We start from the raw sequence: 18150 nt of genomic DNA on the forward strand, positions 1-18150 counted from the left end.
AGGAGAAGGCTCGGGCGCCTGTTGCGGTCGCCTCGCGTGCCTCCTTCGCGGTGAAGCGGCGCGTAACGTCCTCGTCGCGCGTTGTCCTTCCGCTCGGAGGCACCCGCTCGCGCCGGGTATCGCTAGCAGCATGAGCTGCGGGCCTGGGAACGTGAAGCAGGGCATGTTTTCTGAGGTCTGAAGGTCTGTTTATTTCTGCTCTGAGCGCTGAGCTTAGTAGGTCTTTTGTTTCACCACGTCTCGTTATTTCCTTGCTTTCATATAAATAAATGAAGTGCTGAGAATAATTTGGGTTTTCTATTTACTTGATGTATATGGCTTTTGCTCTTTCACACTCACCTTCTCTACCTTTTTATTCTGATGCTGATGGAGATACTGGCCACATATCAAAACTTCCCGGAAGTCAGCCTGCCAAAGCTGGGTTCTCTGTCTTGCTTTGTGCTTGACTTTTTGATTGTTCAAGGCCATCAGGTATTTGGGAGTTTGCTTTCCTTTTCCTCTGCTTTTACTACCTGCCCGTCAAACGCATCATGCTCAATTTTTACGTGTAGAGACTTAGAGTTTATTGATACTATACCCTGGCCAGCTGAAAAAAGGTGCATTTTTGTAGAATTACATCCACGTGTCAAGATGGTTGGTACAAAAAAGGACGGGTTTCTGTATTAGTAAAACTGGTCTTTAGTGTTTATATTTCTTTCTTTCCTCATCTAGATCGAGCGATTGGAAGTCAGCAGCCTAGCGCAGACCTCTAGTGCAGTGGCCTCGAGCACTGATGGCAGCATCAACGCAGACTCTGTTGATGGGACCCCAGATCCTCAGCGTACAAAAGTGGCTATCACACACCTGCAACAGAAGATACTGAAGTTGACTGAGCAGATCAAAATCGAACAAACAGCCCGTGATGACAATGTGGCAGAGTACCTGAAACTAGCCAACAACGCAGACAAGCAGCAGAGCGCCCGTATTAAGCAAGTGTTTGAGAAGAAAAATCAAAAGTCCGCCCAGACGATCTTGCAGCTGCAGAAGAAACTAGAGCATTACCATCGAAAGCTACGAGAAATTGAACAGAATGGCATGCCACGGCAGCCAAAAGATGTCTTCAGGGATATGCATCAGGGATTGAAAGATGTTGGAGCGAAAGTCACTGGCTTCAGTGAGGGAGTAGTAGATAGTGTTAAAGGTGGGCTTTCCAGTTTCTCCCAAGCCACACATTCAGCAGCAGGAGCTGTGGTTTCCAAACCCCGTGAGATTGCCTCCCTCATAAGGAACAAGTTTGGGAGCGCAGACAACATTGCTAATCTGAAAGACTCTTTAGAAGAAGGCCAGGAAGATGGGACAGGAGGCAAGGCTCTAGGTGTTATTCAGAACTTCCAGTCAAGCCCAAAATATGGCAGTGAAGAGGATTGCTCCAGTGCCACGTCAGGCTCAGTGGGAGCCAACAGCACAACAGGGGGCCCTGTGGGAGCTTCCAGCTCCAAAACAAACACTCTGGATATGCAGAGCTCAGGGTTTGATGCAATACTACATGAGATTCAAGAAATTCGAGAGACACAGGCAAGACTGGAAGAATCATTTGAGGACCTTAAGGTTCGCTATCAGAGGGATTACTCACTAATAATGCAGACTTTGCAGGAGGAGCGGTACAGGTAAGTACTTTTTTATTAGTTTTTCTATTAAATATTGTGAGTTGCAGAGCACGAGAGTCCTGGATAGTAGTACTCAGCAGCTTGGTTCAAGTAGGAAGCTCTGGAGTCATCTTAGGATTTTGCCCTACAAACATCGTGCTTTGTAAATATGATCCTGCTGCTCATTTCCTTCTCTCTACAAGAAAGACACAGAAAAAAAAAAGGCCATTTCATGATTTTTTTTGAGATAAAAAGTCAAGTCAAAAAAGTTTAGAAAGGTGTCCCCAGAAAATAGGAGTACATTGATGCAGTTACTGTTACCCAGGAAGTGCTTTACCCAGGAAAAAGCCCACAAAGGTCTGGGGCAAGGCGGGGTTCAGGAGGGTACAAGTGGGCAGTATCCTGACCCTGCCTCCTCCATTGCTCAGATCCACATCTACCAGAAAAAGAAATAACCAGCATTCTTAAGGCTCTCCAAAAAGACACACTCTTGCTCATACACCAAAACTAGGATTTACGTTCCCTTCCCTTCTCTTCTCAGCTCTGCCCCACAGCGGCAGAGTTCAAAGAAATATTAAATGTTAACTAGTGGCAGAGGTAATATGCTGTTACTTCTGTTCTTTTTGCAGAGGTAATGTGGCTCTGGAAGTGGGTAACCCGGTGTTCTGATCAGTCTTCCCCTTGCTGGAAGGGATGGGAGGGTGGTGGGGCTGCTGCAGTACTACCAGTTCCTGGCTCTGGGCGTCACAAGGGGCAGCCTAGCAGTATGGCAGCCACCACCTCTGGCCACCTCAGTTCCTGAGGGGAACGATTTCCCTTCTCCTCCCATGCTGGCCGTGAGAGCTCTCAGCAGGCTGCCCCCGTGCTGCCCTGCAGATTGTGCTGCATCCCTATCGCATGCTGGGAGCAGGGGCTGCTCCCCAGCCTCCTGTTGGGGTGGGTAGGAGGAGTCTGGCCTTCTGCCAGCCCTTCAGGACCTAAATTCAGTATGGTTCTCCAACTGCACTTTCAGAACTTTAGATAAAAAATTCAAGGCGCCCAAACCCTCATTCTGATGGAGCACAGCAGGCCTTTGTAAGGAGCTTGTTTGTGGCCTTCACCAGTTAGACCAGGCTGTGAAGCACAAACTGAGGCTCGGTGCGGCTGCTGGGTGTGGGGCCAGGCTTTCTGAAGTACCCTGTGCCATTTGTTGTGTTGGTTTGCACGGTGCTACATCGTCACCCTACAGCTTTTCAGACATGCTGGTGCCAGATCATTGGAAAAACATTTGAAAAGGCTTAGCCTGCTAGGTTCTTGTAGTGACAGCAGGCTTTCTGTGTGTTTTGCAAAGCTTGGCTAGACAAAGCCAGACCAACATCACTTTCTAATCCCACGTTGCAACCATCAGCGATTTACTGAAACCGGAGCCTAACACAGCAACTTTGGTTCCTAATACTTCATTGTCATGAAGTCACGCTGTGAAGCGATGTAGAGTTTGATCTTCTGCGCCCCAGAAGAGAGGGGTCCTGTTGTCTGGTGCTGTGTAGGTTGTTGTTTCACACATACAGCAGTAGCCATTCCTAGTGGAACGCTATATGCAAGCACAGTCCAACTGAAGGAGTGACTTGAAATTAAAACAAAAGACCTTGGTTGGGGACTGATGTCTCTTGTCAGCTAAACCGACTAGTTATTCCCTGAAACCGTTCAGCAAGGTTCACATAGGTCCTTCTACGAGTCCAGTATGAAGTGCTACCTTGAAGGTGAGCCCATAGCCTAACCAAGACAGCCTGGAGTGAAAAGCTTCTAGGAGAGTGTGTATTTAGCTTATAAAGGCATAAAACGATAGTGATTTAGACTTGCCATTTGGAAAGCTGATGCAAATTAATTGAAGGTGTGACCTTTAAAAAGGACCAGTTGAACCACACTAAGTGCTCTTGTCTCTACAAGCTTTCGGAGATGAGCAGGTAACTGCACGATCCACAAGGAGCTCACGGATTAATCACATTGAGAAAAATACCTTATGTACAAATCTAGGTTCTTGCTGGATAGCTTCCATATTCTAAAATATCATGAAGATAAAAGACAGCATTCCCCCGAGAAATGGAAGGCTGTGCGGTATGCATGAGGTCTGGGAGGACAGCGCTGCCTCGTCTGAGGAGGCCAGCCCCTGTGCCTCTGGCCAGTAACTCTTCTTCTTCATCTCTCTTCAGAAAAAAAAAATGGGAAAGAGAAATGGAGGTCATGGTTTGAGGCTGGGGATTCAAATTAATCATAACTGGTTTTAGAAGCTATAAATACCTCACAACTCTGCTCTGTTTCTGGGAAGTGTTCAAAAACAATCACTGAGTCCAGTTAAGGTTTAAAAAAAATTATTTTAGAGAAGCCTTTGCTTATAGGGCTGCACTGAGTATTTGTATTGTACCTGGAAGCTGGAAGAAAGCGAGTGCTGTACCATTTCTCACCCAGTCTTGATCCATTTCCTCTTTCATAGGTTTCTGCTTTTTTTTGCAGGTTTTAGTCTTTTCTCCTTGCGCGTTCGTTTAGCTTCTGTTTATCACCCATGGCTTGCCTCGCAGGTTTTCCTTGACCTACTCCATCTCCTCCCTCTCTTTCCCCGCTTCAAGACCTTGCTGTCGGTGGCACGGCTCTCTTCGTAGCCGGCGCCAGGGCAGGGCCCCGCTGGTGCAGTCACCCCAGCTCCGGGCTGCGGGGCGCGGGGGCGCGCAGCCCGGCCCTGCCCTGCCCGCCCGTTGGCAGGGCGCGCTGGCCCCACAGCACCGCGCCGCTCGGCCGGGGCTGAGTCATCGAGGAAGGAAGGTCCTGGCCTGCTCCTCTGCAGCCGCCGTGTTGCCCCCGCGCTGGGAGCGAGCCCTGGGACGGCCTGTTGCTTATCGTGGCGGTAGAAGGGTGGCGGTTGTTTACTGATACGAGCAGGGACTTTCTGTGCTGTTGAGACCAAAATAAAGTTCCTGCTGAGCATTTTCATCTTTCTTGTCCCTTTAGGAACCTGTTTGTACACAGTGAAATCCATGAGCTCACACATTTGGAGTGTGGCCAGTCTGAGCGTTTGGGTTTCTGCCCAACCCAGCATCCTTGGAAAGTGCATTTAAATCTCTCACATTCCTGTCAGAGAAATCTGACAGCCAAAATGCTGGAAGCTTGTGCTTTCGTTTTTGTTACAGTCTGATCGCTGGGCTTCAGTCTGTTCTCATTTATTTTCAAATAGATCAGATGTGCTAAACTTTTGAGGTCTAGAATGGTTGAACAGTAAGCCAGGGCAGCAAAAGCTGCATGTTCAGTGTCGAAGGACCCTCACCCAGGTGCAGAAGCACTGAAACATTCCTGCAGAGCTGTTTTCTCTCACCAGGAGAGGCTTTGGAGCTGAAAGCATGGCATAAATACTGGCACAGAGTATTATTTGGAGCGAGCTCTGTCCCTTGTGTATCCTTTAGGTAGAAGACATGCAGTATATTGCAAATAGATACTGCTTCTAGCTATTATTCTGCTATTGATAGCAGTGTGTTCAGTAGCATAAAAAATGTATGTGGATGACAAATAAAGGCTAGAGGAGATTCTGTATAACATAGCCACCGAAAAAAAGTTTTAAGGGATGTTTGAGGAGAGATGTATTAAACTCAGTTCACTGTGTGCTGTACAGATCTTTTACCGTAAGTTCAGTCAGTTTCTTTACTTGCCAGAGCACTTGCTGAGTACAGATAAAATGTCTTCATCATCATGTATCTGCCATAAATATGCTGTATTAGCTGTGTATTTTGCAACTGTTACCTGAAAATGCCTAGACGCGCTTAGAAAATGAAATTGTAATAATTGTTTTCCACAGTCATTTTCAAGTCAGTTTTCTGATTTCCAAAGAGTGAGCCTCAGAAAATGTGTGGAAATCTGACGTGACTTTTCTAAACAAAGTATTTCCGTATCCCATACTTTAGCCAAACACCCCAACAGTATACTGGATGTCTTCCATATGGGCATCTCTGATAATGAAATACGTATGATGATTATCACTCGTCTATTACATAGGAAAGTTTCTGTGTTATAGCTTGTTAATCTGTGCTGTAGTAATTTTAAGGGGAAATTTCACGTTTTAGGTGGTGATAAAATAATGCTTAGATTCTAATGAGAAATTTCAGTACCTGGAGTGGAATGGGATTTGATCAGCAGAGGCACTGCTATTTGCACAGGCAAGTTTAGAGTCTGTTGCAAAGATGCTGACACTTGTACATTGGAAAGGGATGTATGAGTGTAGTCTTAACCCTTTTGGCAGGTGTCTTGTCCCTTTTGTTTTTGTAGTGCCTCTAAACTAAATCTGAACCATCCTTCGACAGAAAACCCTGGCTTCTGGCCCTGTAAGTCATGTGATCCCCTTTTAGCTTTTCAGATTTGAACACCAATATAAAACTGTGGAAAAAAGTCATTTTCTAAATCGTAGGTAATGGGACTAGGAGTGAAAAGGAGATGAACAGAGGACATATAATAAGAGGACAAAAATAAGTCATTTTATTATGATTAATAATAATAATAATAACCCAATTCCAGCAGTTGTCTACAAAAAAAAAGGCGTGTGATTGTTGTGTGCAAACCGTAAAAGCTCTTGAGTCGAGCAGGTGGGACTCCTTGGAAAACTAAGTTTGGTTCTGGAACAAGACAGTAGTCCACCTTTCTGGGCAGGGAGGACTGGAGCCAGCCTTTTAGCTAATCGTGTTAGCAAAATCATGTGTTGATAATCATGTTATCCATATAGTTAAGAATTTTGCTTGAACTCTTAACTATATGGATTTGAAGGGTTTCCTTATGTTTCCTGTAGTTTGAGGTAGTTTTGAAGTTCTTGAAATAAAATTGTTTCTTGTTAAAGAACAGGATATAAGCTGCCCGGCAACAGCTGTTTTGTGAAGGGTGTTTATGTGGGAGAAGGTTAAAAAACATAATCATGGTATTTTCAGGTATACTTAAGCTCCTTTTTGTGTAATAAACTCAATGGAGAATTTTGAATTACATTAACAAGCTGAATAGATTTCAAGTAATTTATGCTGCCTTTGGGACTTAGAGTGAATTTAGTTATGATTTCTCAGTTGTTGGCAAGTTTTGTTTTGTTTTGTATTCTTTTTAAACTGGGTGGGAACAAATGGCAATATTAATTATCCAGGCTCCTTCTTCATTAGCCAGTCTTCACATGGCTGTTCTCATGTCTGCAGCTTGTAGTTCCTGGGAAACCAGTTCTTGCATGTCCTGCCTTGGTTGCACAGAGACTCTGGCACCATCCTGGGCTGAGCCGTGTCAGCAGGTGGTTGTCTGAGTCTCGCTGCTGGTTGACCACACGTATTTCATTGTTGGAAATGGTCGCGCTACACCTGACTCCTCCTTTTTAGATTAAAGGAATATTACATGGGGAATGTGAATGAAAATTCTCTTTAGACTTCTCAGTTAAAAACAAAAACCCAAGAACATTGTTAAAAACTAGTTTATGCCTGCAGATTCTGAATATTTAGTTCATGAAGCACCAGAAATCTTGGAATTAAAAAAAAAAAATAAAAGGATTTTTGTTTCAGTTTCAGAACTTGTAATTAAATTCTTGTTTGTAGATAAATATTGTTTATTCATTTTATGCATGTGGATATGTGTATAAATTAAATTCAGGTAGGGTCAGAGGGGAACTGAAATTAAAACAAGAAGTTATCTACGTTGAACTCCTTACAAATTTCTCAATTACTAGTATCAAGGGTCAGGTGATAATAGCTGTACTGTAAAGTTGTTCCATGCTGTTACAATGAGTAGACAGTCAGTGGAAATGAGCGTAAGAGAAGTCTGGCGGCCACAACAGCTGTACCCATACCTTAGCTGCTGTCAGAGCTATCACTAACAGTGGACAAATAATGAGAAATTAGTGGGGAGCATGGTGGAAGAGGCTGGTGTGGATGGCACCTAGCTGGGCGTTCCTGACCCTTGAGCTAGTGGCCTAAGCTCTCTGAGCATGTTTGCCTTTTGAAAGAAAGACAAACACTTGCCTGATTCTTAAAGGGTATTGAAACATGAGTTGCTTGCAAAGCACTTGAAATTTCAAAAATTAAGTGCTACATACAGACATGAAGTATCCCTAATGTATTTTTTTGTTCAACCCTCTGCCTCCAAACTGTTCTTGGTCCGTTCACTGTAGCAAACTGAAAAATAAGCCTGCAGGTTAGTGATTCATGTTCCCTTCTTATAAATAATACAATGATCTTTGCTAGTTAAGCTGAATCATTCAATGGAGATAAAGAAAAAAATAAATCAGACATCTCTATGACATCTCTCACATGGAAAGACCAGACAAGGCCATCACGTTCTCCGAGGCATCAGTCACATGTTATTTCATTGTAATTTTTGCGCAATTACTGTTCCACGTATAGATGAAAATGCTTAAGAGTTTACGGTATTAGAAGGGAACTTAGTCTGGTTAAAACAGAAGTTTGGGGAATAAATATTCTAATTCTGTCCTTGATTTCTTCCATCACTTGACTGTTGTCATCTGACCTTTCTGCTTGTTTTTCCCCAGGCTTAAAGCAGGCTTAATGTTATCTTACCTGCTAGAAAGAATTTCCTTAATTCCCAATGAGAAGGCCTTATATTGTTTGCAAAGCAGACTTCCATAGCAATTGAGGTAGCCACACTAGAATCATAGAATGAGAAAATATCCTTAGTTGAAAAGGACCCACAAGGATCACCGAGTCCAACTCCTGGCTCTGCAAAAGACCACCCAAAAATTAGATCATGTGTCTGAGAGTGTTGTCCAAATGCTCCTTGATCTCCAGCAGGCTCGGTGCTGCGACCACTGCCCTGGGCGGCCTGTCCCAGTGCCCGACCACCTCTGGGTGCAGAACCTTTCCCTAACCCCCAGCCTGACCCTCCCCTGTCCCAGCCCCATGCCGTTCCCTCGGGTCCTGGCGCTGTCCCCAGAGAGCAGAGCTCAGCGCCTGCCCCTCGGCTCCCCCCGTGAGGGAGCTGCAGGCCGCCATGAGGCCTCCTCTCAGCCTCCTCTTCTCCACGCTCAACAACAAGGGACCTCAGCTGCTCCTCATATGTTTTTCCCACTAGACCCTTCGCCAGTTTTGTTGCCCTGGTTTTCAATAAAAAGTCTGTGGTGTTCATTGCTCAATTGTTGTTGTGTAATTGTGCCTTCCTCTTCTCATTAAAGCTACTGTACCGTGTGTCTGATTTCTAGATGTGAAAGACTCGAAGAGCAGCTAAACGACCTGACTGAGCTCCACCAGAATGAGATCCTGAATCTAAAACAGGAGCTGGCCAGCATGGAGGAGAAAATTGCCTACCAGTCTTATGAGCGAGCCCGGGACATCCAGGTGGGTGGCAGAAACAAGGGCACTCAAGTCCAGTCTTCCACCTGCCCTTTCAGTAACTGCTTTGCTTTTGAAATACTTCTTTGATTTAATACTTGTTTTTAATTGCTGTAGATTTATTCCCAAACTGCATATTAAAAATAACTGAAGAAGGCAGGATCACCTTAGCAGGCTTGGCTTTTGTCACACTTCTGGGTCCAGCTGCGAGTTGTGTTGAGTTGATGTGCATTCAGGCTTCTTGTTGTTTGAGGAGGCTGATCAGTTTTACCCATTACTTTCAGGTAACATAACTAAAGAGAAGCCTCATGCTTCATTGACAGACATTATGCAGTAGCAGAGAAATGTAACAGGTGACAATGACCTTTAAGTTAAGCTTAAAATAAATCAGTGTTTGTGGACAGTGGTGCCATGGCCTCTCGCAGTAAACAGCAGCCTCTCTGAAGAATGTTGCAATATTCAGGTTTCATTCTCCTTTCTCATTTAACACAGCAGGAAGAAGTAAGGTTGGAAACTTAAAATGAAGTGGGGGGTTCTCAGTAGCTTTTTTTAATCTTCATTTATGATTCAGCACTTCCGGTGTAAACTTGCAAATCGGTTTAGACTGTTCCTCAGCATTGCTGAGGAAAAGGTAAGCATTAAGTTTTCTTGCATGAAAGAACAGCTATGGGCATCGGCTGATGTTGCAGAGGAACACTTGACAGAGCTAGGTCTGTAGGCAGAACATCCTGGTTCCTATCTGAACATCAGTCTGAGGGACACTGCTGCTCTCTGCAGACTTTTGGTTGTTACCCAACGTTGGCCTTTAGGTCATGAGAAAAGCAGTTCAGAGGGAAGATTAATGGCAAAACTGTGATTTTCTATCTCCGAGAGAAGAAATGTGCCATTGCAAATTGTCCTAAAACCCCTCCTGCTTGTCAGTAGCCCACCTGCTGCACGTTGGCCCACTTGCCAAGGCTTGCTGCACTCTGGAGGAGATCTTCCTCCCATGACACCAGCTGTGCAATCCCAGCCCTGGCACTCCTCAGACCTTTCCCTGAGCTCGTTCAGCTTGCTAACCAAGCAGAATAGGGCTGAGCCTCTTTGATTAGTTACTTTGTTGACTCCAGTTTTTTGCCAGATTGAGCAGAGAACTGATTGGGCTCACAGAGGGGTCAGACGAGCACAAGCCAGGGAAAAGAAACTGATGGAAATGAGAGGCTCTGGTAAGCAAACAGAGTGGAAGAGGAGGAGATGCGGGCTGGACACGGCGCCTTTGTGCCCTCAGTGTCTCTTGAAACCAAAGCTGAGGTGAGCAGCCCACTGGGTAGCCCCTGCTTTCCAGACAGATGAAGGTTGTCTGGTTGCAGAGGGCTATTGGTGTCCTCCTCTGTCTGTGTCCGACCACAGGACAGGAGGGATGATGAGCTCTCAGGTGACCTTTATACCACCTACAGGGACAGACAGCTGACATTGCAGAGTGGCAGCTGAAATGCATGTTTCAACAAAGGCTGGCTTCTGCCCAAGCTGTCACCTTTCTCTGTCAAGCCTCAGTCATGTAAATGAGATCACATGTTTTGTTACAAACTGTAGTACCTAGTTAAATGAGGGACTCCTCAATCACATGAAATGGCACAGCCTCTTCTACTCCTGCTGCAGGATATGAAATCAATGTAGTGACTCATATCCTGCAGAGAGTGCGTGAGGAAGCTGGCTCTGGTCTGGTCTAATCAGTAAGATGAGTGCCATGGACCACCACGGGGGTGGGCTTGTAGGGTGCTGGCAACCGAGCAGTGTGTTCTTGCCGACAGGAGGCACTGGAAGCGTGCCAGACCCGCATCTCCAAGATGGAACTGCAGCAGCAGCAGCAGCAGGTGGTGCAGCTGGAGGGTCTGGAGAATGCCACAGCCAGGAACCTGCTGGGGAAGTTCATCAACATCCTCCTGGCTGTCATGGCAGTCCTCCTTGTCTTCGTCTCCACTGTGGCCAACTGTGTCGTGCCCCTCATGAAAACTCGCAATAGGACGTTCAGCACTTTATTCATAGTGGTTTTCATTGCCTTTTTGTGGAAGCACTGGGATGCCATCTCTGGCTACTTGGAACGGTTCTTGTCTCCCCCCAGATGATGGCATGAGGAATTGGCTGCGTCGCTCCCCTCCCATCACGCTCAGTGAGCAAGCGTGGCAAAGATTAGTCAGCAACTACTCCGCTGAAGTTTTAAAGTGTCCGAGTGAATTTGTTTACATTTAGAATAACGTTTTTTCTCTGCAAGATGCATTGCAATAGTATTTTTTAGATTTTATTCAAGAACTCTTTTTTGGCGAGAATCCTGGATAATTTTTATGTAGCATGGTTCTCTTTGGATGCAAATCTTAAGATTCTTTAAAGTGTACAAAAGAAATAAATAAAACACAGAAATTTGAAGCATACCAATGGGCAATTTAAATTGTGGCTTGAACTACTGTACTAAACCTGTCAGGAAGAGGAGAATGTGTTTAACTTAAGATGAGCAAAGCTAAATGTAGTGCACAGCCTTGAGGGATGGTACCACAGCAAACCTGTAACACTAAACTTTTACTGTGAAGTCTGCTCACATTCCATGTCCAAATATATGGGTTCAGAGTGGTTTCTTTCCTTAACAAGAGAAAATACAACGCATGGATCTCTTTCCCAACTCAGCATCTGGGTTTGCCATTTGTGCTAACCTGGCTTAGAGAAACTTTCTGTAAGGCTGATCAACTTTGCCAAGTATATGAAGTGGAAGCATCATGCCATACACAGTAACCGCACAGTTGTGCTACAGTATTTGAAGTAGTCCTTGAAATACTTATCTTTAAGCAGAAGCCCTTGGTCGCACTTTTAAGGTTTTTTTTATATATGTATATTCACAGATTTAAAAAAAATCCAAACAGCATACTTGAAGAGTGTAATACTCAAACTCTCAGTGCTTCCTTATTGTTTCTAATATAGGATTTTTTATTATAATTATTATTATTATTATTGGGGGTTTTTTTTGGAAGGGGTTGGGAGGGACATTACTTTTTTTTTTTCCTTTTAAATAAAGAAGTGATGTTTTTAAATGAAGAAATGCGTGAATAATTGTGAGCCGTCTTGTCCTGAAACAGTTTTGAGGAGGGCAGAAAGCAGTTTCTAGTGCCAGCCTGTCTGGAACACAGTGATGTTCATATGCCATTTACCTGTCCTCCTGTGCATACAGATGCAGCATCACGAAAAACATCTATCTTCTCCACACATTCTTGTCATGCAGGGTTTTGTTTGTTTGTTTGTTTTGGTTTTTGTTTTTGTTTCCAAATGTGAAAGAGAATATGTTTGTATTCCTCATGGTTATCATCTCTCATTCCTGACCTCAGGATAAGAATAAGGAATTTCTTTTCATCCCTTCCTAGGGAACAGATGGATTCTTTTAAGGAAAGAAATACTGATTCAACAGTCCACGTAGAGGAATGATTGTCTTGGAAATCACTCTGACTTAATTTTCAGATAAACTCCTAAAAATTGAAACCAAAGTTTTCCTCCTGTCAGGCTCTGATAAGATCACTTGTGTGTGTTTGTAGCAATCTCCTTTGTAGATTGTATCAGTGCAGTGTGCCATAGACAGCATCCTCTTCTTTAGCTGCAAGGGCAAGTACTTGGTATAGGTACCTTTTCAAAGCTCTAAAGGAAATGTCATTTTCAACTGTAGCTGTCAAGTCCCGGCAGCATGCTTTGCTGATTGTTGGTACAGGCAGTCAGGCTTCACATCCAGGGAATCTGGATTCACTATATATATATATATATTTTTTTTTTTTTTAATTGGTGCCCCTTTCCACCGTAACAACATCAAGATTCAAATTCCATCTCTGTGAAATCCAAAAGGACTCCAGGACTCTCTTTCAACACCATTTATGGTGTTTAGTTAGATCTTGCTGGTTTTCTTCCCTCTAGGCTTAAATTCTGTCTAGGAACCAAATGTTGCCCCTGTGACCTAAACCAGTTGAGATCATACATATACATACATGGAACATGTACATTATATATATGTATATGTATGTGTGTGTGTATATATAAATATAACGCTTTATGCTCTGATGCAAATTCTGAACTTCAAGAAATTCCCCCAAAATAGGTTAACAGCCTTGAGGGTATTCTGACTGCTGGCAGGGGCAAGCCCTCCACTGTTCAACCATTCTTCTTCCTTCAAAGATTCTGTGTATTCTTTCCATGGTCACAGTAAACTCAGGTACACCCCCCCAGGGATTCCAGCACACCTGCCTTTGTCACCATATGCACAAATCTGCTCTTGTCCTTCTTAAAACGCAAATTGCCAATTGCAACTTAGTCAAGCCAAAAATAATCATTCTTTCCACAGTTGCAGACAGAGCAAAGGTTGCATAAACATTCCCTATCTGGACCATGCTTCTATCTCAAGTGAAATTCCATTCTGTTTACCACCTTTCTCTGGCTGATTCAAATTACGTGGATAATTGTCTCCTTCCCATTACTAGGTTTTGTCAGAACCAAAGGTGTGGATAACATAAGAAATAAATTGGTACGTAGTTGAAAAGTTTTGTTGCCTTTATTTCTGATACCTAGCTTTTGCACCTGTCTTTTTCTCAGTTTTGATCACACTAAATAGTTCACGGTAGGTTCTTATGCGGTCAAAGTAGGAGGGAGTTGAAAGCCAGTGGATTTGGACACTTAGTGCCACTCATCTGTAGTATTCGAAGGAAGTGTTTGTCCTTCTTTATATCCAAATTTCATTTAATGTCTCAACTGTGTCATTTTCAGAAAATGCCATTTGATAATTTGCCAGAAGGTGCAGGCTTAATAGAAACTTATCACCTCAAAACTGTTCGGTGAAGGCCATGTATATATGGCTCTGGACAATGTCTGTTTGTCTGTCTCTTTCTCTCTCGACAGTTTCTTCCATTCCAGAAAGTTGTCTGCAGTAATGCCATATATGATGCTGCATCCACTTTTCATATCCTAACAGAACTGCCATGTGTTTTGCCTTTTGCATTAGTAGAATGTTTTGGGGTTTTCCTCCATCTTCAATTCAAAGGTCTGTGATGATTTCTGATAGCTTAACAATGATTATATTGTTGGAAATGTGATTCTAGCTTTAAAGCTCACTTTCCTTGTAAGTGGTTTTGTTTGCTTTCTTGATGAAGCATTCCTGGATGACATGTAGAAGACAGTTTCCACCATGGATGCGAGTGTGCATGTGTGAGTACCTTTTATTAGCCTTCCTTATGGATGTCAGCTTTTTAGTGACCATCTCTGAGTAGCAGAATGTTTCCCAAAACATTTCATATTCAGAGTTGAAGCAATTCTGAAATTGCTTAGATATGTTTAGCACATATCAACTTGGCATATAAAAAGGGAAGAATATAATGGACTGTGTTAGTTAAAAAAGCAACAGCTCCTCAGTGAAATTCTGTGGTTCAAATGAAGTTCATCTGTTTTCCCCCATTTGCTTTCTCAATGTAAGAAAGAAAAAAAAACATGCAAAAAAAATAACATTTTTAATTTTATGAAGTTCTCTTTCCTCTCAGCCTCATTAGTTTAGTTTAATGATTCTGAGCATGCTCACAGCAATTATTTCATTGGTTTATTCCAGTCCTGTGAGATTTTAAGGTCTGATCAGATGAAATGTTGAGTTCTGTACATGTTGCACTGGGACAGAAAAGCACTGTCTTTCAGCTTTGAAAAATATGCATTTTTTAAATTAAACAAACAGGCAGCATTGTAACAAAAGAAGCCAAGCTACAAAGGGGTTCGAGATCGGGTAGTTTTACCAGTTAAGTGAATTCTGAATGTGGCTAAAGAGTTAAAAACCCCGTGTGTCTGTGTTGTGTATGCCAGGTGGTATAGTAGTAGGCAATTGACTTAGCTGTAAGTGTGTTTTAAAAGTGTAAAAAATAAACAGAAAAACTCACTTGCACGGATTGAAAAGTACAGAAATGACACTTGTGAACGTAACACTGTAGTTTATAGATCTTAAGCTGCTAATTGTTGAGAGAGATTTACATTTGTCTTGTCTGATTGTTGCAGATTTATCTGCAACACTTTTACTGTATATAAAAAAATTTAAATAAAGACCTCAGCTATTAACACTGGCCTAATTTGCATGTTTCCATGGGTGCTGAGGGAGGGGATCAAGAAAAAAAGAGGGAGGGTGTGAAAAGTGTGCTGAGCCCTTGCCTGAGAGCTTCAAATTTGAGCAAGTTCTCCATAAATCCTATTATCAAACTTCATCCCATGTTCAGACATACACCACCTGGCCATGGTGAGAATAAATTGGCTGTTTTGTGCAGAGGAGGAGGAGCATCACTGCATTATTCTTCATCCATTTTGTTCCAGTCCCCTGATACTCCCACAGCCCGGGACAGCCCCTGGACAGGGGTCACTGCTGTTCCCCACAGGTATCTGACCAGTTTGTACCGCTTGCACGTCACAGGGTTTGTTTGCCCTCCTGAGCTGCAGTGCTGTAAGCCTCAGTTGGATCGTGGGTACAATTAGATGAAATGACTTGCCTGAGAGCTGTCTTTGAAGAAGGAGCTGGTCCTGTCTGTAACCCAGATTGCCTCAGTGGAGATGGCTTTGGGGCTGGCTCTCACGTCTTTGGTCTTCTTCCTTACTGGGTTTGCAGGATCAGCTCAGTGCTGGGCTGCACATGCAAAGGAGGGTGCATTTCCAGCCACCTGCATTTCTCACGTGGAGATTGTCGTGGAGCAGGTCCTGGCCCCAGCTCAGCTTTGAAGAGGAAAAATTCAGCTGGTAGGACTGCAGTCACTGACCAGCAACCCATTCCCTCTTCCTCTGAGGAAAGGTCAGAGAGCCTTATGGTGTTGGTTGGACCACCACTGTAAGTATAAATATTTTGTCTACCAAGTTTTGCAGAATTTTTCAATTCTTTAGTATTTGTACAAGCTGGGAGCGGGCAGATTTCTCACTGATATGGAGAAAATACTCATTCTTCTTGGTTTTGGTGAGCTGGCCTTGAGAGCAAAGAACCAAGAGGGGAATGGCAAAAACTTTTTAAGGGAAGGAGATTTTTCTCTGTTTTCACAGAAAGATACAAATGCTACAAAAGATACAAAAAGATGAAAGCGCAAAAGCAACTGTTTTCAGTTGTTTTCTCCCCACAGTATCCTGGCAACTAGAAGGCAAATTCCAGCAGGTTATGGATGGAGCAAGTGCATGGGCCTGCTTTTGCTAGAACTGACTCAGGACAGGACATGGGTGTTGCTTGTGAGGTTTAATGTTTCGGCATTCTTTTGAGGGTCACCTGATAGGGGCTGGTTGGACTGACTATGGTTGCTGCATGTGGCCCAGGATCAACAAGAGGGCACAAAGACCAAGGGTGGCCTTCTACATCCAAGTCAACAGTTTTAATCCCACCATTTAGAGGATTAGGAGTCATTACTCAGCTTCTGGTTAGTCTGTGGGAAGTGGTTTGATAGCTCCACCCAGGTCGCTGGAGACAAACAAGGCTGTAGCAAGGGTACAGCTATGCTGGGTTGCAACATGGAGGTGGAGGAATGGCTGACCTTTCTCACTGGAGTACACACTCTTTCAGGTCAAATGGAAACATGATGTGTTGATAGTTGAAATTTGGGCAAACAAACAGTGCTCTACAACAAGACGTGTCTTCAAGTTGTTTCTTAACAAGCAGTAAGTCCACTTTCTCCTTGAAAGGGTTGGTTAGTGGTTCGGTGGCTTCCATTGGAATCTCCCGCACTGACTTCAGAGGTCACCAAAAATGTAAGGAAGTGGGTTCTCTGCTGCCTGAGCTAGTATGCAGTGGAACACCCCTGGTCAAACCAGCTTCCTTGAGGTGTTACGTCCTTAACAAGATTCCCTTTGGCCTTAGGGATAAGAGTCCACGTGCTCTGCCTTTCACACCTTGTACCAGGCCTGTGCCAAGGGGCAGAACAGGTAATGCTGAAGCAGAATAGGGAACGCTGCCTGAGGAGCAAAGCAAGAAGAGGACGGAAAGCTCTGGTGGTTTTCAGCCTCCCTCCACACTGCAGGTTTGCCTGTAGTGCTACCTGTGTGCAGCTGATGTTCAACTTGCTTTGCTACACACAGTAAAGCACTTAACCCTTAAAGGGTTAAATGTCAGTATCTGCAGTGACAACTTCAAGGACATCCCTGTCTCCAATTTCATTGTTTAAGGAAGGAATTCTTATGCCTAACACTATCCCTGCTGAGGGAGTAGGAGCTCAGTGAAGCAGCCGAGTGCGATGCATGACACTGCAGTAGCTCTCCATGTGCTCGCTCAGCACCCCATTGCCAGCAGGTTCGGGCATTGCTGCCGCACCTGCACCTCACCCGCGTTTCTCCAGCTCCTGGATGTGAATGCAAGCTCCGGGTCAAGACAGCTCCCCTCCAGGCTTGTCCTTTAAGTGCCATAGCAGCCAGGTGAGTGGGCTGTAGGTGAGAACGGAAGGAGCGAGAGCTTTCTGTTTGCTCAGGGAGGGAGCCAGGAACCAGGAAGCACGGTTATCTGCGCTCAGACACACCCTGAGAGCTAAGTGGGCATTTTGGAACTGAACAACCTGCTCGCGTGCGGGGGGATCACGAGGCACGGCGGGGATCCTAGGAAGCGCATGTCACGTTTCACCCACGGGCGCTGCTCTGCGGAAACGTCGTCAAGGAGCCAGCACCCCTGGGCTCTGCGTGTCGCCTCGCGCACGGTGGGGTGGCGTGGATCTGCAGGGTGGGAATAGCGGTGCTCTTCCAGACCTCCCGGGAACTTCGGTTATGTTGCTTCCCAAAATGTGCTTTTGAAAGATCTTTTTACTTATTGCAAATAAGCAGGCAGCAGGCAGGGCGGTGACGGGGAGCGGGGCCCAGGTGCAGCGCTCCGTGCACGGACACCGCGGCCCTTTCCAAGGGAGAATCCCGACCTCTGCCCTCTCCTCGATGCAGGGCACCTTTGCCTGGGGTCCGAGGTGCCCGAGCAAGCCCCGGGCGGGGTTACGGACCGTCCTCACCTCGAGCGTTTAATGAAAGATTTGAGCGGTGCGAATCGGATTCACATTAACCCGAGGAACTCCCAAGCAAAAAGCCTCGACGGGGCCCTCCCGCAGGGGCCCTCTGCCGGCTCCCGCCCAGCCGAGGCTGCCCCGGGCCCCCCGGGCAGCTGCGCCCCGCCCGGCCCGCTCCGTGCCGCCGGCCCCGCGCCCGCCCCGCGCCGGTCTCTGGCGCCCCCTGGC

The 18150-nt window shown here is 44.9% G+C and overlaps 1 protein-coding gene across 31 annotated transcripts in view; it reads left to right on the forward strand.

Moving 5' to 3' along the window:
• Positions 1–15045, forward strand: part of TMCC1 (transmembrane and coiled-coil domain family 1) — a 152808-nt gene extending 137763 nt beyond the window's left edge. For all 31 annotated transcript variants that reach the window (XM_067002936.1, XM_067002933.1, XM_067002931.1 and 28 more), the window contains 3 exons: positions 712–1646; positions 8818–8953; positions 10738–15045. In XM_067002936.1, coding sequence (XP_066859037.1) covers positions 712–1646; positions 8818–8953; positions 10738–11052 — 1386 coding nt within the window. In that variant the 3' untranslated portion in view covers positions 11053–15045. The remainder of the gene's footprint in view (positions 1–711; positions 1647–8817; positions 8954–10737) is intronic.
• The last annotated feature ends 3105 nt before the right edge of the window (positions 15046–18150 follow it).

The sequence above is a fragment of the Anser cygnoides genome, chromosome 10, assembly GCF_040182565.1.
Source record: "Anser cygnoides isolate HZ-2024a breed goose chromosome 10, Taihu_goose_T2T_genome, whole genome shotgun sequence".
In the NCBI taxonomy this organism is placed as follows: Eukaryota; Metazoa; Chordata; class Aves; order Anseriformes; family Anatidae; genus Anser; species Anser cygnoides.